We start from the raw sequence: 22,259 nt of genomic DNA on the forward strand, positions 1-22,259 counted from the left end.
TTCTATAACAAGTTAGTGTTAGAACCAAGACCAAGACCCAGTTCTCCTAGTTTCCAACAAAAATGTGTGTAACATTTCTGCCTGATTTTCCTGGCTTTTGAATTGTGAGCTGTGATTGCTTTTCACTGGTAAAACGTTATCTATGTGTTTGTGGCTTAATCTGCTTTTTTTCTTTCTATTTTTTTTTTTTTTTTTTTTTTGAGATGGAGTCTCACTCTGTCACCCAGGCTAGCGTGCACTGTGGTGGCTTGATCTTGGCTCACTGCAACCTCCGCCTCCCAGGTCCAAGTGATTCTCCTGCCTCAGCTTCCTGAGTAGCTGGGACTACAGGTGTGTGCCACCATGCCTGGCTAATTTTTGTATTTTTTTTCAGTAGAGACGGGGCTTCGCCATGTTGGCCAGGCTGGTCTCAAACTCCTGACCTCAGGTGATCTGCCTGCCTTATTAATCTGCTTTCTAATGGCCTTTGCATCATGTTATTTTGTTTTTTAACTACATAGTTCATTCCTTGGAAGAAGCTGTACCATCGATACCTGATGAATGAAGAGCAAGCTGTCAGCAAAGTGGACGGCATCCTGTCTAACTGTGGCATAGAAAAGGAGTCAGACCTGTGTGTGCTGAACCTCATACGGTGAGCTTTGCCTGTGCTGTAAGGAAGTCTTCCTTGTACGTCAGTGCTTATGGTCACCCTACTCATGGCCTCTCCCGTGAATGTCTTACAGATACACAGCCACCACTAAGTGCTCCCCGAGTGTGGATCCTGAGAGGGTGCTGTGGAGTCTGAGGGACCACCCCCTCCTCCCTGAGGCTGAGGCGTGTATGCGGCAACACCTCCCCGACCTCTACGCTGCTGCCGGGGTAGGTCTGGAGGCCGCGGGAGAAGGCGGCATCTTATTTCACTGGAGGAAAGTGTACTGGTGATTCAGTTCAATTGAGGGTGACTTTATATTTATTTTTAATATCTGTATGTAATCTCTGAATGCTTCGAAGCATTCATGTTGTCATTGTCCCCAGTGGAGAAATAAAAGGCCATATAATTATAGAGTCTTAGATTTAGAGGAAATTTTAAAAAATCATTTAGTCTGATTTCCCATTTGGTTGAGGAATCCTCTCTGAAATATTTCTGAAAAGTGGTCATCTAGCCTCTGAACACTTTTAATAATAGGATTTCTTTACAAGACAGCCCACCCTATTATCGACAAGTTGGCTTATTTGAAAGGGACAGAAAAATTAAGGGTCTTGCTATAGTCACACAATGAGGTAATGGGAAGCTGGAAATAACCCTCAGTCTCCTTGAATCTCAGCCCTGTTGCTCCTTTTCCAGTTCAGGGGTTCCCAGATTTTATCTTCGAAGCTGCGTGCAACCTCTGTGTGTGTTTTGCTGGCCACAGAGGGCTGGGAACCCAGGCAACTGCATTTCTCTTTCTCTTGAAGAAGATGGTGGCTGATGGTGGTGAAGTGGGTCTTCTTTCACAGGATGGTTGAAGTGAGAGGGGATGGGACGTTCCTTTCTTGGAATACGTTCTTTAACACAGAGACGTGTAGTAACTTAAGAATGGTAAAGGCTGGGTGTGGTGGCTCACGCCTGTTATTCCAGCACTTTGGGAGGCCAAGGCGGGTGGATCACCTGAGGTCAGGAGTTCGAGACCAGCCTGGCCAACATGGTGAAACCCTGTCTCTACCAAAAATACAAAAATTAGCTGAGCATGGTGGCATGTGCCTGTAGTCCTGGCTACTCTGGAGGCTGAGACAAGAAAAATTGCTTGAACCTGGCAAGCGGAGGTTGCGGTGAGCTGAGATCGTGCCACTGCACTCTAGCTTGTGTGACAGAGTGAGACTTCGTCTCAAAAAAAAAAAAAAAAAGTTGAAGATCTGTGTCCACTATTGATTGTTTCTGTGTAAGTAAGTGAACATTTACGGAGACATTGCTAAGAGGAGCATGCTGTCTTCACAAAATAAACTTTCCATAATTTCATATTTATTTAACTTACCATGAACAGTTATTACTAATAATAAATAGCAAGTTAACACCATCATGCTGGAGAATTGCCAGATTTTATTTCCCCCAGAGCCTGCGTGCGGCCCTCTCCTGTGTCTGCGTCTCTCGTGCCTCTTGGGTGGGCGCCCCCTGCTGGCCATTTTGCTCTGGCCCTGCCAAGCACATATGGGCCTGAGAGCCCCCACGGCCTGGAGAATAGGGTGGGGAGATGACAGGGAGCTCATATTTTTAGACTGTCTGTCTATCCAAGGTTCTATGTTAGATACTTCATCCATGTTATTTAATTAAAGAAAAACTAAGATCTCAAATCCAAAAGTGATGAGGAGTCTGGGGTGAACAGAAGGGTTCGCCTGTTTCCCAAATACCACTTGGAAAGTTTGGATTCAGTCCAGACAGTGTGTAGCCAGCAGCTGGACCCCCGGCTCGGCTTTCCTGACTCCTTCCTGCTGTGATTCGTATTAACCATGGCCTGTGGGCTGTCACTCCCTCCCTGTGCACCTGGCTTGCAGGGTGTCAACGTCTGGGCCCTGGTGGCGGCTGTGGTGCTCCTCTCCAGTAGTGTGAATGACATCCAGCGACTGCTCTTCTGCCTCCGGAGACCCAGCTCCACGGTGACCATGCCAGATGTCACCGAGACCCTGTACTGCATAGCCGTGCTTCTCTACGCCATGAGGGAGAAGGGGATTAACATCAGCAATAGGTAATGCCCTGGGAGGAGGGGAGGGGATGCCGTGATAATGGGAGAGTCCCAGACACGGCAGTAGGTCCAGCCCTGCCACTTAGCAGTGTTAGCACGCGGCAGGCTGTGGGACCCACCTGCTGTACCTCAGTGTCATCTTCTGCAGGAGCCAGGGGCTGAGAGTTTGATGTGGAAAGGCTGGTAAGAGCGTCTTATGAACGTGCAGTTCTGAGCAGCTGCGAGATACCACCAAGGCTGATTTTACCATCATGGGGCCTGCAGCCTTCGGGGAAGCCCCTCGCCAAGAGAAGCCTTCCTTATTCACCTGTGGCCTCGCTTCCCTAGGAAAATGTTAGGCTCTGCTTCCTCCGTATCCCACTTGTGGGATGGAAAAGACTTGTCCACTTTATCCTCCATGTGGGAGAGGCGTCGCGTGTGGGCTGCTGATTCACAGGGGCCCCGATGGTTTCCTCGGCAGGGTGGGGAGTGCCTGGGGGGTTGCGTGCGTTTGACAAACGCTGAACACCTGTGCGTGTCTGATAGTTGTCCACGAGCCAGTCCACTGTGACCGGCTTAGAGGATTAGAGGAGATTCCTGATCTAGTGAGGGAAGACAGGTCCTATGTAAGTAAATATGTGAAATGGCATTTTAGTGAGTAATGAGCATTGCAGAGAAAATAGAACAGAGAGCTATGGGGGGAATGCTGCTTTAGAGGGGTGGAAAAAGCTTCTCTGAGCAGGTTTTGTCTGAGTGAAACCTGAGTGTGGAGGAGGAGCCGCCATTTCACAGCTCTGGGGAGAGCAGTTGAGAGAAGGTATAGATGGCTTAAGGGCCTGAAGATGGGAATAATGAATTTGGGACATGTGAGCAAGAGAAAAAGTGCAGTGTGGCAAGGGTGGGAGGGAACACATGATTGTGAAGGATGGACAGGGGCAGTTGAGGGATCTTATAGGCCCCGATCAGAAGGTAGAATAAGGCCAGGCTTGGTGGCTCACACCTGTAATCCAGCACTTTGGGAGACGAGGCGGGCAGTTTACTTGAGGCCAGGAGCTGGAGACCAGCCGGGCCAACAAGGAGAAACCCTGTCTCTATTAAAAATAAAAATTAGCCAGAAATTTTTGGTGGTGCATGTCTCTAATCCCAGCTCCTTGGGAGGCTGAGGCACGAAAATTACTTGAACCCAGGAGGCAGAGGCTGCAGTGAGCCGAGATCATGCCACTGTACTCCAGCCTGGGCGACAGAGTGAGGCTCTGTCTTAAAAAAAAAAAAAAAAAAAAAAAAAAGTAGAATAAAACTCAGGGTGTGCTGGGCAGCTGGGGAGGGCCTTGTCCATGAGCTGGAGTGATGGGGACAGGTCGATCTACTGTGCAGCCATCCTGGAGAAGCAGAAACCGTAGGAGGGGGTGGGGGAGGGGGGTCCCTTCTCCAGGGAGACTGGCCCCTGGAAGTTGCAAGCCCTGAGAGGAAGGTGGCTAGTGGCACCAGGGGAGTGAGTGGTGCCCAGGTATCAGTGGCAAGGTACCAGGAGGGGACAGGATTCCCCAGAAATGTCCAAGAGTTTGCTGATGGCCGCCTTCTTGCTGCATCACCACAGGGTGGAGAGAACACTGTGGCGTCTCCTCTTAGGGGGACCCCAGTCCCTCTGGATCAGGGCCCTGCCCTTGTACTCTCACCTAACATTAACTACTTCCTTATTCCACACACCACATTGGGGTAGCGCTTCAACACAGGAATTTCAAGGGACACACTTCAGTCCATGGCAGTATGTATGTTGATTTTTGTTGCGTTTCCGTGTTTCTTCCTGTTTTTTTCTGGGAGATAATATAATCACATCTGAAATGTTGGATTATTAAAGGTATTTGTTGCATTGGAGAGGTCGAGGCTTGGAGATGGGCTCTTCTCGCTCTGGGGATGGGGAGCAGTGCACTCGATTGTTAGGGGAGTGAGTCCAAGCTCACCCCCTGGTCTCCCCCACAGTCGAGGGGAGACTTGGAGAGGCTTTGGAATGGTGTGTGCCAGCTGAGTCTGACGAGTCTGACAATGTCCTGTGCCTCTGCTGATTGAACTTTGTCATCTTTGGTCCCTCTTGGTGACTTGGAGCCTGCTGTTTTCAGGTCCTTAGTAGTCGGATCTTGTTATCCATAGTGTAGTCCCTTTTCTTGGGACCATAAAAGATAGACTGTGTTGATGCTTCTAAAGCAATGTCATGTCATAAGAAGTAGACGGTGGAGCCACCGAGACTCAGAAAGAGGCTGGTGTTTTATCCGCAGGTGTAATAAGTATCATTTAAACAAGAGTCTCAGTGCTAACAGCAGTGTTTCCCTGTGCCTTCCACTGGTCCTTACAGCTTTTCTGGTTGTTTGTCTCTTAAAGTCACAGCTGGTGCCCCTCATTCCCTGAAGAGCCTGTCCTGGTCTCTTCCTCCTCTTGGTGATACACACAGAAACTACACGTTTCCCAGGACTGTGTTATCTGAGAATGCTTTGCCAGCCGTAGATATATTTAAATCCTTTTCTTTCTTTTTTCTATTGAATGGTGGTAGGTATTTTCTTTTTAGAAATGGGAAGGAGTTTAAATCCATCTGAGGAAAAATAAGATACAGATTGTGACTTGAATTTGAAACTTTCTAAATCTACTTTTTTTTCTGGTAGGATTCACTACAACATTTTCTATTGCCTATATCTTCAGGAGAATTCCTGCACTCAGGCCACAAAAGTTAAAGAGGAGCTATCTGTCTGGCCAGGGTATGTGTATATGTGGGTCAGTGTGTGTTTTGTCTTCTGTCCTTGACTCTTCCTCATACTGAAGGAGGGAGATGTTTTGCTTCACTTTAGCAACGTCATTGAGGCATAATGTGCATTGTATAAAATTCACCCATCCTAAGAGTGTAATTCAGTGAAATTGCCTGAGCTGTGCATCAGCATCATAATCTAGCTTTAGAACATTTTTATTCTCGTAAGGGGAGACCTTTTTTTTGGTCAGCTTTTGTTTATCCAGTTTGTCTGTTTGGTTTTTGGACAGCCTATCTCCTGGACTTTTCACGTCTTTCTGTTTTTTCTTATTTCTCTTTTGTAATGATTATAGCAAGAAAACCATCCAACTTACACATGAGCAACAGCTGATTCTGAATCACAAGATGGAACCTCTCCAGGTGGTGAAAATTATGGCCTTTGCCGGTAAGGGAGCCCACATCAGGTTCACGAGGTGGTGGTTTTCTGCCTTTTCTCCCTACATCCCCTTCCCGCTACCCGCCAGGGCATCTTTGCTCTGATCTGTCATCCAATAATTCAATAACAGATCAAATAATCAATCTCAAAAGCAATTGGCCAAGGAATACTTGCTTCCCCGGACCACTCCATGAACATCCACAGAATTCCTGTTGAGACGGGTAGTTCACAGCAGTTAGTCGGTGGTGTAGATGCCCCCGGGATTGAGCCCAGCATTGTGATGTTTGCTCAGGCACTGATTGCTTCTGGAGAGGGAGGGCATGTTAATCCCCAGCCCAGGATTTCAGGAGCTCCCCAGTTTTGTAGGGTGATGTCTAGAGGGCCTGCCTTAGATTCGCTTTTAACTTACATTCATAAATATATTATCTACAAGTATCCTGCCTCAGTCAGCCACGCTGATCCACTTACAGCCTCCTAAAGTACTTGGTTATTCTTTCATCACAGCCTTTGCTCGTGCTATTTGCTATTTTTTTTCTGCCTGTAATCCCTTCCTGCTCCTTTTGTGGCTAAATACCCTGCTAACAACAATGTATTAAATGCCTGCAGTGTGCCTGGCATGGTGCTGATCCTGAGAGCATTCCGTAAGGTTGCTTAGTTATTCTTGTTTTATAGAGGAAGAAACTGAAGCACAGACAGCCTTGCCCTGGGTTGAATAAGTGGATATGTGGTGGAGGTGGAATTCAAAGCTGGACCTGTCTCTCTCCAGAGACATGCCTTCCCCCTCCCTAACCCTCCCCTCCTGCCCTGAGGGGTCACTTTTGCCCTCGGGAACCCTACCTCTGAGGGATACCCACTTATTTCTGAGAAGCAAACTGAAGCTCATGAGGTCAAAGGGTCCGCCTGTCCTTTGCCCCTTGGCTGGAGCCTGCCCCAGCTGAGATCCCAGCCCACCTTCACCCGGCTTCGAATCTGCTGCTCTTTTTGTGGCACTACTTTTACCAGCACTGAAAAACTTGTCACTGTCCTGCTCTCAAGACAGAGGTGTGATAAGCCTGGACAAGGCCTGATTGGGGATCCTTGGGCATGTCTTGTCTGGTCAGAGGGTCACCTCCTTTCCTCCTGGCTTCCCCAGGCACTGGGAAGACCTCAACCCTGGTCAAGTACGCAGAGAAGTGGTCTCAGAGCAGGTTTCTGTATGTGACGTTCAACAAGAGCATCGCAAAGCAGGCCGAACGCGTCTTCCCCAGCAACGTCATCTGCAAAACCTTCCATTCCATGGCCTACGGGCACATAGGGCGGAAGTGAGTACTGCTGTCACTAGTGGCACTGTTGCTGCTGGCACGGTCACGTCTTACTGTTTTCCCATGATGATCACATGTGAGCTTACACCACAGTGACCCTGAGGAGTGTAGTGCTGTTATCTCCACTTACAGGCAGGAAATAAGAACAGGTTTAGCCATTTGTACTTTTATCCTGTAGCAATATATTGTTTACATATAATGCTGTCTTGCTGAGAGGGGTGTTCTCATGGAACTGAGGCACAGAAAGTCAAAATGACTTGCTTACAGTTCAGAGTCTCACAAATCCTGATCAGTTGTAGGCTTTCCTTGGAAGGGAGTGAGGAAGACTCGGCCGAGGCACACTTGCCCCAGGTCTCCTGGATGTAGAGGCATCAGGGAACTCCGAGTGTCCCTCCAGGGACCTTCTGGAGTCCAGCTTCGTGGTGGAATAGCAGTGTCTGCCATAAGCTGGTTCCTATTCTGGGTTGGTACATGTGAGTCCTGAAAGCCGTTTCCAGGCAGACATGGACCATGCAGAACTTTCTCGCTTTAAAACATTTGGTCTCGCCGGTGTGTGGCACTTGAAGCTACCTCCTGGTGACGTTAGAGAGAATGGAGGGGACGTTCAATAGCACCGAGCCAGGAGAGCCATGTGCTGTTCATTTGGGATGGGTATTGCAGGTACCAGTCAAAGAAGAAGTTGAATCTCTTCAAGTTAACACCCTTCATGGTCAACTCCGTCCTTGCTGAAGGGAAGGGTGGATTCATAAGAGCCAAGCTCGTGTGTAAGACTCTAGAAAACTTCTTTGCCTCGGCTGACGAAGAGCTGACCATTGATCACGTGCCTATTTGGTGTAAGAACAGCCAAGGACAGAGAGTCATGGTTGAGCAGAGTGAAAAACTGGTGAGTGTCTTAAGTGTCTGAAGTGTTAGGGATCTGAGGATGAGGGAACGGGAAGTGTTAGGGATCTGAGGATGGGGAAACAGGGGAAGTGTTAGGGATCTGAGGATGGGGAAACGGGAAGTGTTAGGGATCTGAGGATGGAGAAACAGGGAGTGTGGGACAGCATTATTTCTTCTTTCATTTCTTCAGACCTCGTCATAGGAGGTTGAAGGTGGGAGGGTGAGGCTGTAGGCCCATGGTGATGGCTGTGAATTGTTGGGTATTTTCTCCTGTGAAGGACACTGGTTACCATCTCACTTAAGCCTCGGAATAGTCCTCCCATTTAACAGAGAAGGCAGACATGGAACGACGCGCCTCAGTTTATAAGAGCCTGTCACTGGGGCTCCTGGACCTCAAATCTAATCTTAACTGAAGGCTGGAATCTCTCTTCTGATTTTCTTGGGTTATTGGTTATATGGAATAGATTTTGCTAGTGGGAAAGTCTTTCTTTTTTTTATCAAGTCTTTTCAATCATTTGCCATTGTTTTTATGAATTAAGAATCAGTCATAAATCTAAAAGAACAATTTGGCCTTTTCTGGTTCACCTAACTGTTATGACCTCTGTCCTGTCACGGGCATGGCACGGCCCGGCTGCTTCCTGTCTCAGCACTGGAGACCCTCTGGCGTGGAGAGGCTGTTGAGGAGATCCAGGAGGTTAGGGAGGTGCCTGCGGTCCCCCTTGTGTGAGGATGCCCTGGCTCCACTGCTCTGTGGGAGTTGAAAATGTGACTGCAGGGTGCTGCCTTTGCCAGGGTCTCAGACTCTGGGTTACCATATGCTTTACTTCCTAGAATGGTGTCCTTGAAGCGAGCCGCCTCTGGGATAACATGCGGAAGCTGGGGGAGTGCACAGAAGAGGCGTACCAGATGACTCATGACGGTAGGCGGCTGCCAGATGGCGGGGACTGGCAAATGGGACTGCCTTCCTGGCGTTACAACTCCTGCGTCTCTCCTTATTTTAGGCTACTTGAAACTCTGGCAGCTGAGCAAGCCTTTGCTGGCCTCTTTTGACGCCATCTTTGTGGATGAGGCCCAGGACTGCACACCAGGTGATACACTGTTCAGGACATCAGTAGTGTCAAATACGTAGAAACAGCGCCATGATTATGGAAGAGGACACCTGTGTGAACTAAGTGGATTATTCTTATTTGTGATAAAGAAGAGGATCTTCTTACTTACCTTAGGATTTCAAGCTGCCCCTTCTCCTCACCCAAGCAGATTTCTCTGTCACCATAGGTTTTGCTTAGGTTGTTCTTAACATGTGGACCCAGTTGTAGATCCGCAGACGATAGGGACCTAGACTCGTGCTCGGCGGGAAGACATCATCCATTGAGAGGGAAAAGCTTGTGTTGTCTATTTCTCAAGTGGCTAAGGGAGAACAGACGGTGTTATCAGTCTGACTTTGTAGGTCAATTTTGAGTGCTATAATATTAGAGAAGACACTTTGCCTCATTTTAGATTTGACTGTGTTGTTTTCTTATATTCCAACAATTCATCCAGGGCAAAACATAATCTGCATTCCTAGCACCAGAAACTGTTTCTTTTGTCCATTAGAAAATGGCTACTTTTGATGGAGTGTGCCTGTCCTACGGGAAAAGGCAACCGTGAGGTCCAGTGTGCCCTGGCTTAGCTTCGTGGAAGTGTTTTTGTCCTTTTCTTTTTGCTGCCTGGGGTGGAGGTCAAGGTTTCTCACTTTTCCTCTCATTGGTTACAGCTATCATGAACATAGTTCTGTCTCAGCCATGTGGGAAAATCTTTGTAGGGGACCCGCACCAGCAGATCTATACCTTCCGGGGTGCGGTCAACGCCCTGTTCACAGTGCCCCACACCCACGTCTTCTATCTCACGCAGGTAAGCGCGCACTCTGCATGGGAGGCATTGCATCTCTCTCCCAGTGTCTTATGTGCCGGGCCCTGTGAAAGGTGGTATGCCAGGCTCACCAGATCTAGCAGATCCTTGCTTCTAAGCAGTGGTTCTCAAAGTGTAGTTCTCAGGGGTCTGCCAAGTCAGACTGTTTTCCTAAGAGGTGTGTGCACAGCGGTCGTCTGAGTAAGAGCTGCTGCGGCTGAACTGTGAACCGATGGCTGCTGCCGCCTTGTACATTTGTACTTAGAACAGTTGTTAGACCAGCGCTGGTTGTTCAGACTTGTGTATTTGGCACTTTTTCAAAGACAAGTGAAACAAGCTGCAACTTCAGGGAAAATAACTGACAGTGTTTGTTGTCAAAAATAACATCTTTGCTTTCAAATGAAATTAAAATTTTGGCAAACTCTCCCATAATGAACGTGACAACTCACAGCGTCCTTGATTATGCGAAAAGTTTATTATGCGCCCCTTCCTTTCCAATCACATGTCTGCGTGAGGTGGAATTTTCTTTATGTGTGTCAGCCAAGACAGTTTATCTCAGCAGACAATGCAGATGTGAACACAGGAAGCCAGCAGTCTTGTGTTATGCCAGGCATTGAAGAGATTTGCAAAAATGGAATATGGTGCCACTCTTCTTGCTGAATTTTTTTTTTTGTTCTAGGAAATATGTTTCAAAAAATATGTTCTTTATGTCGTCATATAAGAGGCTTTTGGCTGGGCACGGTGGCTCATGCCTGTAATCCCAGCATTTTCAGAGGCCAAGAAGGACAGATCACTTGAGGTCAGGAGTTCAACCTGGCCAACATGGTAAAACCCTGTCTCTACTAAAAATACAAAAATTAGCCAGGCATGGTGGCTTCTGCCTGTAGTCTTAGCTACTCAAGAGGCTGAGGCAGGAGAATCACTTGAACCCAGGAGGTGGAGGTTGCAGTGAGCCGAGATTGCACCATTTTACTCCAGCCTCGGTGACAGAATGAGACTCTGTCTTTAAAAAAAATAGTTTTTAATAGTTATTTTTAAATGAATTAAAATTTCTAATATGGTGAATATAGATAGATAGAGCTCACGTAAATAAAAGCTCTTTGGAGGCTTTTTAAGTGTGATTTTTAAGTGTGAAGCATCCTGAGACCAGAAGTTTGAGAACCACTGCTTTTAAGAAACTCATTTCTGGTTAGAAGAGATGTCTCACTTGGATGGAAGTATCAACTGTGCTGTGTTTTGTGATGTTATTGAAAGTTCTGTAGATGCCTCTGTGACTCTTGCCTTGAGCTCCTGCCGCTGTGGTGATTTAGGGTAGCGTCGGTGCAGAGGTGTTTTGTTCTTTTAATAGACAATATTTTTTTAAAACAGTTTCAGATTTACAGAAAAATCGAGAGGAGAGTTCCCATTTATCCTGTACTCAGTTTCCCATTACTAACATCTTATCATCTTATATTAATGTGGAACACTTGTCACGATAATGAACCAACATTGATACATCATTATAGACTGAAGTCTATGGTTCATTTTCATTTCCTTAGTTTTGAAATAATGTCTTCTGCGACTTCAGGATCCCATCCAGGATCCCACATTACATGTAGCCATGTGTCATGAGGCTCTTCTTGGCTGTGACAGTTGCTCAGACTTTCCCTATTTCTGATGTGACCTTCACAGTTTCCAGAAATTCCAGTCAGCCATTTGTAGGCTGCCCCTGTGCTGGGATTTGTCTAATGTCTTTTCTCATGGTTAGGCTAGAGCCCTGGGTTCTGGGAGGAAGACCACAGAGGTGAAGCGCCATTTTCATCACATGCTGTCGAGGTGCATGCTGTCACCATGGCTCATGACTTGATGCTGACCTTGATCACCTGGCTGATGTAGTGTTTGTCAGGTTTCTTCACTGTAGAGTTCCTCTTTTTTTCCATCCTTTCCTTACTGGATGCTTTGGAAGGAAGCCCTATATGCAGTCCACACTCAAGGAGTAAGTGTTGGAGAGTCTTCCTAAATGATTTGGAATTCTTCTGCAAAGGAGATTTGTTTTTTCTCTCCCATCTATTTAAATATTCAATCATTTATCTATCTTAATATGAACTCATGGATATTTATGTTATAATTTCAGTTGTGGTTCACTCAGAGTAGTTTTATAGCAACAAAGTAGTGTTTGTTTAAAGTCTACTTTTCATTTGATTGCTACTGCTGTTCACCAAAGCACATGAAGTTGTGTGTGCATGGAAAAAGGCCGTACACACCCCGAGTGTAGGGAAGAATGATATCTTGCCAGCTAGAGGGGTGAAGGAAGCAGGGTCTTGGGCTGAGTTTTGAAGGTTAGGAAGTGACTTCGGTGGATGAAAGTCAGACAGAAAACAGGGTGGGCTGAGGCAGGGCAGCACGGGCAGTGTGCAGGTGCTAGTGCTTCTGCCATGGCTGGTTGGTGCGGGGCAGTGGTTTTAAAGGTAGTGTGGAAAGGGATCTCAAAGGCAAGGGGAGAAGCCCTCCTTACTCTATCTTAATCTTTTGTGTGATTTAGACTTCACTAGATTTGATTTGGAGAAAAGGGTAGATTTGCTTGAAAGAAAAGTTTACTATTGGTGTTGAAAATAATAGAAAATAAAGACTGCTGAGTTGTGAAGGACCTTGAAAGTGAGCCTGTGAAGCTCGCTTTCCGTGCGGGGGGTCAGGAACAACTTGCAGGGTCTGGCCCGGCCAGGCTGTGGCGGCAGTGATGGAAATGCACGGACACACCACAGGGCGGGCTGCTGACTCCCTCTGTCTTGTTGTTTTCCAGAGTTTTCGGTTTGGTGTGGAAATAGCTTATGTGGGAGCTACTATCTTGGATGTTTGCAAGAGAGTCAGGAAAAAGACTTTGGTTGGAGGAAACCATCAGAGTAAGGCTTTTAGTTACTCTTCTCTTTTGTGTTACAAAAGTTTTCCTCTTTATTTCGATTTGCCGTAGAGTTTGTGCTCTCTCCCTAAAGGTGGCATTAGAGGTGACGCAAAGGGGCAAGTGGCCTTGTTGTCCCGGACCAACGCCAACGTGTTTGATGAGGCCGTACGGGTGACGGAAGGGGAGGTCCCTTCAAGGATACATTTGATTGGGGTAAGAGTACATTTCTGTTGCCCACTTCATGCACAGAAACGTTGTAGACAAACATACCCAATGGTAATGTTCACCTTCCTTGGGATTATCATGCAAGAAAGCATTTGGGTTTTTGATTCTTCCCACAAGGCTGCACCATGACTGGTCTCTATCCCAGGCCATTCTGATTATGCCAGTGAAACATTCCCGGAAAGGCAGACACAAGAAGGGCTGGGGACCTTAGTTTCCACTCTTTAAACAATGAATGCCCTTCTTCCCTTGGCAATGCCAGTGAGGCCGCAGGTTACTGGAAGCTTTTCTGGTCATATGTTGTCATTAGCGTGAGAACAGCTGAGCTGACAACACGCGGAGTACACACCTGGGCTCTAGTTCTGACTGATCACTAACCGCGTGTGGCTTGGGGCAAGTCACAACTTCTGTGTGCCTCATTCTCTCCATCTCAGATAAAATAATGCCTTGCCTTACCTGTTTCACAGGGAGTTACAAGGATTCAGTGGCATGTTTACAGCATTTTTAACCCTGAAGCAAAGTTATATGACAAAAAGATATTCACTCATTCATTTATGGGAAGATTTTCAAGAGCCTACCATGCATTAGGCACTCAGTGAATATAGTAGTGAATCATGATCAAAAGTTGTTTAAGTTTTTTATTTATAAAGACTATATAACAATGGTATAGAAATTTTAGAACCAAAAAAAGAACACCTAATCCCAGTATTTCATATAATAATTCTCATTTTTGCCATTTTTGTCTTTGTCCTTATAGATGTGTATTTTTGCATAATTGCAATTATAGGATACATAGAAATGGATGCTGTTTTTCACTCAACACATAGGCATATTTTCTTTCATTACTACTTTAATTACCTTATAATATTTGGTCTAGTAGATGTAACATAATTTAGCCATAGTCATTGTTGTAAGAGTAGTATTTTTGGAATATCATCCATACTGGCATGATATAAAGTAAGTGGTTCTCTACACCTCTCTTAAATCCACTTACTACCTGTACCATGTGTCATTACACGTGATCACACATCTGGTTGTGGGTTATAATGTCAACTGTGTTATTTTGCCCGCTGTTTTATGTGAGTGTTTTACGTGTCCCTCCCTAAAAGATGACAAGCTCTTGGAGTGTGGGGCCCTGGTCGTGTCTGTCTTCTGTGTGGGGCCTGGTGCTGTGTGAGTGCCGGAGCCTAGCCAGTGCTCAGCAGATGCTTTTGGAAGATCTGGGCTAAACAGGGCACAGTCAGGCTGTCTCCTCCAGGAGCTGGCCTGTTAAAATGTAGAATAATCTGGACCTAGAGACATTCCGTACTTTCTTTTTTTTGAGACAGAGTCTTGCTCTGTCACCCAGGCTGGACTGCAATGGCGTGATTTCAGTTTGCTGTAACCTCTGCCTCCCAGTTTGAGAGATACTCGTGCCTCGGCCTCCTGACTAGCTGGGACTATAGGCGCCTGCCACCACACCTGGCTAATTTTTGTATTTTTGGTAGAGATGGGGTTTCACTATGTTGGCCAGGCTGGTCTTGAACTCCTGGCCTCAAGTGATCCACCCGCCTCAGCGTCCCAAAGTGCTGGGATTACAGGCGTGAGCCACCGCGCCTGGCCTGTAGTTCTTTTCTCACGAGAAACAGTGGTAAATGTGCATACCCAGCACTTGGTATTCAGGTGCCATTTGTATTCTTTGGAATCGTCTTATGTTCTTGGAAGGTGCTTAAATTGCCTTTTTATTGGTGAGAAAGCAGTGTGCAGCTGTAGGTCTTGCCCTTTTTAAAAGCGTAGGAAGAGTTTGAGGTAGCAGCCGTAACTTAGAATGTGGTCCCTGTGAGTGTTCAGGCCAAGTGGCAGCCTTGCACTTTCTGCTTCATGAAGTTTCCTGCTTGCCGCCTGTGCTTTGGGTGTCACTCAAGATCCATTTCCAAGAAACCATCTCATTTCAAAACCCCATCCCTGCATTTGCTTTATTTTGTTTTGTTAAAGCAACAACAAACAAAACAAAACAAACAAACAAAAAAAAACAAAAATCCCACCAAAAAACTTTTTCAGGGGATTAAATCATTTGGATTGGACAGAATCATTGATATTTGGATCCTTCTTCAGCCAGAGGAAGAACGGAGGAAACGTGAGTACCCGCCTGGCCTTGGTGCATTGGAAGGAAGCACCCAAGTGACAGGGACGAGAACGAAGCAGGCCCGGTCTGAGTCAGGGCCCCGTTTCCCTCCAGAGAAGGGCGGGCTAGTGTTGCTGTCTTCCCATGACGAGGGGGTGCCGTGGGCCTCCTGTTTTCATAGGTCCTGACAGATTTTTCCACGTCCTCCTCACAGGAGCCTCAGTCTGTTTCCAGCGCTGGTCCCATACACTGTCTCCCCTGCATCTTTCTGTCTGCCTGGGCCACTTTATATGTTGATACTTCCACGTGGGCCCCAAGTGATAGCATCGAGCATTTCCTTAGCGCTTTTCTTCTCCTGTTGACTGCGCTATTTCAAATCCCTGTGAAGTAGGTGAGGATCTTGAGCCTAGGGCTTTGTTCCTCAGTCGGAGACGGAGAGGCTGCCACACTGCACTGACTTGCCCAGGGACACACAGTGAGTTAGTGATGCAGTCAGGCCTGGAGCCCGGGTCTCCTCACTTGAAGACCATCCGCTCTTGCGCGGCTGCTTAGGAACGTGCAGCACCTGCCACCATCTGTTAGTGGAGCTTGTGTCACCTTAATTTGTGTGTATATTCTTCTTAGAAAACCTCGTCATTAAAGACAAATTTATCAGAAGATGGGTGCACAAAGAAGGCTTTAGTGGCTTCAAGAGGTATGTGACCGCAGCCGAGGACAAGGAGCTTGAAGCCAAGATCGCAGTTGTTGAAAAGTATAACATCAGGATTCCAGAGCTGGTGCAAAGGATAGAAAAATGCCATATAGAAGATTTGGACTTTGCAGGTAAGGGAGGCAGTTGGTTTTTACCTTCCCCCTAAGAGGAGGAACAGATGGTCTTCTGCTGTTCTTTTTTTTTTTTTTTTTTTTTTGAGACAGTATTGCTCTGTCGCCCAGGCTGGAGTGCAGTGGCGTGATCTTGGCTCACTGCGATGCCCACCTCCTGGGTTCAAGCAGTTCTCCTGCCTCAGCCTCGTGAGTAGCTGGGACTACAGGCCCCACCACCACGCCTGGCTAGTTTGTGTATTTTTAGTAGAGATGGAGTCTCGCCATGTTGGCCAGGCTGGTCTCAAACTCCTGCCCTCAGGTAATCCGCCCACCTAGACCTCCCGAAGTGCTAGAATTACAGGCATGAGCCACCGTGCCCGGCCTCTTCTGCTGTTTCTTCCCTGTGTGAAATATCTTTGAGCAAGGATGGCTTTATTGCTTAAGGGAAAGGGGAGCAGGGTCCTGGTTCTTCCTCAGGGGCTCTTTATTTCTGTTCTACTTTCAAGCCCGTATAATGGGATTTTCTAGTCCCAGCTCTGCCACGTGTAATGTCAGGCAAGCCGTGCAGCCCTCTTCTGGGCTCTGTCCCTTCATGTGTCAGATGCAGAGGGTGGGTAGAGCCACTCTGTCCTCTGGGATGTGATTCCGAGAGGCACTATCTCTTCTGCAACTAATTTTCGACTTTTCCCCTCGTCTTTTTCTTTTTTCTGTTCCCGACAGTTGTTTCCTCTTTCCCCCTTTTCCCACAAAACTGCACTGAGGCAAGAAATGTTCGAGTTCAGAGTCAAGTGGGAAGCATGTATGTTTTTGTCATCTTGTTTCTTTCCCCTTGAAGCCCCATCTAACGTGTGCTGTGTTTTTATCCTAGAGTACATTCTGGGCACAGTGCACAAAGCCAAAGGCCTGGAGTTTGACACTGTGCATGTTTTGGATGATTTTGTGAAAGTGCCTTGTGCCCGGCATAACCTGCCCCAGCTTCCCCACTTCAGAGTTGGTAAGAGGCGGCTGGGTAGTGTCAGGTGCTGCTGCAGTGAGTGGTGACTGGAATGCTTCCTTTGCACTGCCTTGTTTGTTGGATGGTGTGGCCTCCTGGTAGGGCACTTCTGGAAAAACTAAACCACAAAACACCTCCTAGTCCTAAACTTTTGATTCTTATACTGTGGTTTTTTAAAAAACAAAACTTCCCCAAGGTGCCCCCCTCTGGGGCTGCGTGTGGGATGATGGTGTTTGTGGTGGCCCTGTGAGTCCTGCACTGCCCTCAGCTCCAGGTTTTCACCATCAGACTGAGTCTCCAGCCTCATGAAAGCTTTAAAAGATAGTTTACTTGCTTACCATGGCATTTTTTCCTTTAATTAATTCGTCTTCATTTTATTAAAGAGGGAAGAAAATCACAAAAGGAGAAATAGTAAGCATTCTTTATCATTTGTCTGTTTTTTTTTTTTTTTTTTGGTACAGACAGGGGTCTCACTACGTTGCTCAGGCTGGTCTCAAAGCCCTAGGCTCAAGCGATCCTCCCACCTCAGCCTCCCAAAGCGTTGGGATTGCAGGCGTCAGCCACCACAGACGTTTGTCTGCTTTGTTGTTGTTGTTGTTGTTGTTGTTGTTATTATTTTGAGATGGAGTCTCACTCTGTCACCCAGGCTGGAGTGCAGTGGCACGATCTCGGCTCACTGCAGTCACCACCTCCCGGGTTCAAGCGATTCTCCTGCCTCAGAGTAGCTGGGACTACAGGCGCGTGCCACCACGCCCGGCTAATTTTTGTATTTTTAGTAGAGACGGGGTTTCGCCATGTTGGCCAGGCTGGTCTCGAACTCCTGACTTCAGGTGATCTACCTGCCTTGGCCTCCCAAAGTGCTGGGATTATAGGTGTGAGCCACCATGCCTGGCCTTGTCTGCTTTCAAATAAATTTGTACTCAAGGCTGCTTTGTAATAAATTTGTACTCTAAGCATCAGTGCTATTGCTTTGGTTTTAAATCTTAGAATAAAACCGTTTGAAATTTCTGTACAAACAAACAAAGTTGTCTGTTAACTGTGGACTGGAAATTTGTGGCCTAGCACACATTGGCGTGCTGAAAATGGAAACCACAGAATTTGTGACCATTGGCACGTTGGCAAACATAGAACATGGTTTAGAGTGGAGAGAGGAAGGGAGGCAGCCATGGACAAGTTTACTATAGTACCACCTTTTCCCCGCTTCTGGTTTACATGTTTACAAATGTAATTTTTTGGGGGGACATGTAATTTACATGCCACACAACCCACCCATCCGAAGTGTACAATTCAGCAGCTTTTTGCACGCCTGCGGGTCTGCTGCTCTTTGTTGAGTTCCTGCCATTGTGTAGTGAATCGAGATGGGAGATGGGAGATGAGAGGTGCGGTTGAGCAGCACAGACACACGGCACACAGCACACCTGTGTGTCTTCCTTGTTGTCCTGTGACAGTGTCAGGCTTTTCCAGATGGGACTCTGGCAGTCCAGAGACAGTGTAAGGAAATGGAAAGAGACAAGCAGACTCGGTCCTGCTCCCAGGCTCTTGATTAGCCATGGCCTTGTTTGTAGGAGTGACTTAACCTGTCTAAGCCTTGGTTTCCCCGTCTGTCTCACGGGCTTGTTGTGGGAACTGGCATAATGACTGTAAACAGCCATCTGTCACATCGCGGGTGTCAAATAACCAATTAACACATTCCCAGGATTTACGTAGCAGGACTAAATAAAACCCAGTATTTTGTGCCACTAGTCTGCTAGGATTTGGTTTGTTTTTGGAACTGGCATTTGTAGGAAAATTTTGTATTTACAGCCAACAAATGTTGAGTGGTTTTCTGAGGGGAATGGGTGGGGGCTAGTAAACATTTAGATGAGACATAAGGTTTTGTAAGCTTTTGTAAGGCTTTTTAGTTGATTTTTTTCCCCTTTACTTTGTTTAGAGTCATTTTCTGAGGATGAATGGAATTTACTGTATGTTGCAGTAACTCGAGCCAAGAAGCGTCTCATCATGACCAAATCATTGGAAAACATTTTGACTTTGGCTGGGGTAAGCGGAACGGGCAGCATGAGCTAACTTGATGCCATTGAATGTTATTTAGTCTGCATGAGGGGCTGACCTGGAGCCTTCAGAGGCCTTCGGATCAAGATCCTGGGTTGGAAGAGAAACGCTGCTTGAACGTGCAAAGGCCGATGACCAGTATAAGAAGTGTTCTAACCAAGGAAACAAAAATGTGGTTCTTTTCTAAGTCATTTCCTAATTCAGTTTAAAAAGCTCTGTTTAAGATACCAGCAGTGGGCCAGGCACGGTGGCTCACACCTGTAATCCCAGCACTTTGGGAGGCTGAGGTGGGAGGATCACTTGAGGTCACGGGTTTGAGACCAGCCTGGCCAACATGGTGAAAACCCATCTCTACTAAAAATACATAAATTAGCCAGGCGTGGTGGCATGCATCTGTAATTCCAGCCACTCAGGAGGCTGAGGCAGGAGAATCACTTGATCCTGGGAGGTGGAGGTTGCAGTGAGCCAAGATGGCACCACTGCATTCTAACCTGGGTGACAGAGTGAGACTCCATCTCAAAAAAAAAAAAAAAAAAAAAAAGATACCAGCAGTGGTCAAGTGGTCATGTATTTCTTAATTTCTCGTTTACTCAATTAGTTCTTTTTGTTTTTGGAGACAGGATCTTACTGTGTCACCCAGGCTGGAGTGCAGTGGCACAGTCATCACTCACTGTAACCTGGAACTCCTGGGCTCAAGCGATTATCTTACCTCAGCCTCCTGAGTAACTGGGACTACAGGTGCATGCCACCACACCTGACTAGTTTTTAATTTTTTTCTAGAGACGGGGGTCTTGCTATATTGCCCAGGCTGGTCTCGAACTCCTGGCTAAAGTGATCCTCCTGCCTCAGCCTCCCAAAGTGCTGGAGTTACAGGTGTGAGCCACCTTGCTTTGCCCCATTCTCAATGTTCATAGGGAAAAATGCCAGGAAGGTTTTGTGCACCCAGCCTTCCTCCCTCTCACTCTTTAGTCCCTTTTGAAATGGCATTTGAAAAGTAGACTTTCCAGAAGAACACATCCTTGCCGGGGAGAGTAAGTGTTCAGGCACCTGGCCTTCGTCACAGACATGTGGAAAAGTGAGCTGGTCAGCACGCACTTTACCCTTCCCACAAACCATCTTCTCACACTCTACTTATTTTTATCTTTTTCTGCCTAAACAGCTGGAATATAAACCATTTAGTCTTTTCAACCCTGTCATAAACTAGAACAGAAATTTGAGCTGATAGTTACTACTTAGTCCATCTTTCCCTGAACCCAGGATATTTAAGCCTGAAACCTAAAACTTAAGTGTAAAAGTTAATATAAATACTCTTTCTTGCTTAGCTGTCTCCAGAACAAAGCTTGTGTGTAGCAGGATGGTTTATTCTCAGTGCCATATTGCCTCCTCTCGTGGGGTGAGCCGCGCCGTGCTGCCTTATATGCTCTGGGGTTGAACCACAGGGTGCAGGCAGGGTGGGTGGTCACCACTTTTGAGGAAATGATATTCAACTCTCAGAGGTGTTAAGTGCAGTAGAACCCTGATGCTCATAATGGAGTATTTATCGAGGGCCTAACACTTGCCAAGCACCTTTCTGGGTACTGGGGCCTAACAGTGGGCAGGGAAATTCCTGCCCTCATAGAGCCCATCCAGGCGAGGAGATGGACAAGAAAGTGAACGAATAGGACTTCTCTTCACATTTTTGAGGAAGATAATATCAAAACTTAGAGAAGCTTTGCAAATAAATATTCTACATGACTCATCACAGGGCAAAAGCTTCTTGCATAAAACTGATTAGCTTGCATGTTTATCACATTTTTCATGTCTCCTTTGTCATTTTTCCTCCAGGCCTCTCTTAGGTAGGCTGACTTGGCCATAAGAATGTTTCCAGAATTTGAAATCTGATGCATTTTTCCCAAAACAACTTTTCACCTGGGCTTCACCGAATGCAACAACTTAAGCATCAGAGCTTAGAACTGAAGCCCTTTTTCTTTGGTTGCATCTTTAGTCACTAAAGCACTTGGATCGTCTGTAGACTTTTTCTGTAAAGGGCCAGGTAGTAAAGATTTCAGGCTCTGCAAGTCACATGATCTCTGTTGCAGCTACCCAGCCGCACTGCTGTAGTGCAAGAGCCCCTGTTGACAGTACATTAGCGAACAAGTGTGGCTGTGTTCCAGTAAAGTTGATTCACAAAAATGGGCATTGTCTGGATGTGGCCCACGTGTAGTTTGCTGACCTCTGGTTTAAAGAAAAGTGTGACTTTAAAAAATCTCTAAACCAGTACCCCCAGGAGTTAAGCAGAATAAATCATTATGTACAAATAGTCTCTACCTATACAAACATTTTTGTATAAACTTTGGTTTATAAGTACTTTTTTAGACCCTCCAGTATGGTTTTCTCATGGAAGTCGTGTTACAGAAGTGGTTAGGCCTGCAACAAAACCACATTGTCAATTGGTAGAACCGTGTGGGATATTACAGAGCAGTGATGTCATCTCACAACATGGGCTACACAGGACTTTTCGTTTTTGCTTATGAAAATTTTGAGACATTAAAAAGTAAAGAAAGCAACACACTGAACACTCATATACAAATCATACCTATTTGTACACATCTCCAAAAAATAGGTACTTTTTTTCCCCATAACTACCATGCCATTTTCGTATTTTACAAATGTTATAATATGTGGCCTCTACTACCCGATCCATAATTATACTTTTATGATTGTCTCAGAAATGCTTTTTTACAGTTGATTTGTTCAAGTCAGAGTCCAAATCAACATTTGGTTGCTTGTCTCTTAAGTTAGATAGAGAGCTATACGGGACTCCCTCCCTGCTTTTCCCATGCTCTTGTCTCATTTCTTAAACTGGGTCATTCGTCCTACAGAGCGTCCCCATTCTTGGTTTGCTTCCCGGTGTGGTTGTGTAACTTGTTCTGCCATTACCTGTCCTGGCTTTCCAGTAACTGGAAGTTAGCCGTAGAGGCTTGATTAGATTCAAGTCTGAGTCTTGGCAGGCGTGCCCCATGGGAGGCCGGAGAGGGCTTCCTGCTTTGCCTTGTCACATAAGGAGGCCCACAGGAGCAGGTTAGTTTTTCCCTGTTAGTGATGCTGATTGCTCATCTTTTGAAGAGGCACAGCTAGGAAATGTGTATTTTTGAAAAGAAAGAAAAAAAACCCGTGGTTCATACTGCTAATCCCAATCCCGGTTTTTAAACTTTATTTTGAAGAGACAGGGTCTCACTCTGTTGCCCAGGCTTTAGTGCAGTGGCATGATCATGGCTCACTGCAGCCTCAGCCTCCGGGGCTTAGGCACAGTC

The 22,259-nt window shown here is 46.4% G+C and overlaps 1 protein-coding gene across 3 annotated transcripts in view; it reads left to right on the plus strand.

Moving 5' to 3' along the window:
- FBH1 (F-box DNA helicase 1) overlaps positions 1-22,259 on the plus strand; it is a 43,405-nt gene that overhangs the window by 15,437 nt on the left and 5,709 nt on the right. For all 3 annotated transcript variants that reach the window (XM_032149887.2, XM_058431248.1, XM_032149973.2), the window contains 16 exons: positions 501-631; positions 723-858; positions 2,509-2,699; positions 5,330-5,422; positions 5,763-5,854; positions 6,978-7,146; positions 7,807-8,029; positions 8,860-8,947; positions 9,030-9,116; positions 9,782-9,918; positions 12,695-12,794; positions 12,885-13,006; positions 15,056-15,131; positions 15,744-15,941; positions 16,792-16,917; positions 18,848-18,954. In XM_032149887.2, coding sequence (XP_032005778.1) covers positions 501-631; positions 723-858; positions 2,509-2,699; positions 5,330-5,422; positions 5,763-5,854; positions 6,978-7,146; positions 7,807-8,029; positions 8,860-8,947; positions 9,030-9,116; positions 9,782-9,918; positions 12,695-12,794; positions 12,885-13,006; positions 15,056-15,131; positions 15,744-15,941; positions 16,792-16,917; positions 18,848-18,954 — 2,076 coding nt within the window. The remainder of the gene's footprint in view (positions 1-500; positions 632-722; positions 859-2,508; positions 2,700-5,329; positions 5,423-5,762; positions 5,855-6,977; positions 7,147-7,806; positions 8,030-8,859; positions 8,948-9,029; positions 9,117-9,781; positions 9,919-12,694; positions 12,795-12,884; positions 13,007-15,055; positions 15,132-15,743; positions 15,942-16,791; positions 16,918-18,847; positions 18,955-22,259) is intronic.

The sequence above is a fragment of the Hylobates moloch genome, unplaced genomic scaffold (genome assembly GCF_009828535.3).
Source record: "Hylobates moloch isolate HMO894 unplaced genomic scaffold, HMol_V3 SCAFFOLD_2, whole genome shotgun sequence".
Taxonomy (NCBI): Eukaryota; Metazoa; Chordata; class Mammalia; order Primates; family Hylobatidae; genus Hylobates; species Hylobates moloch.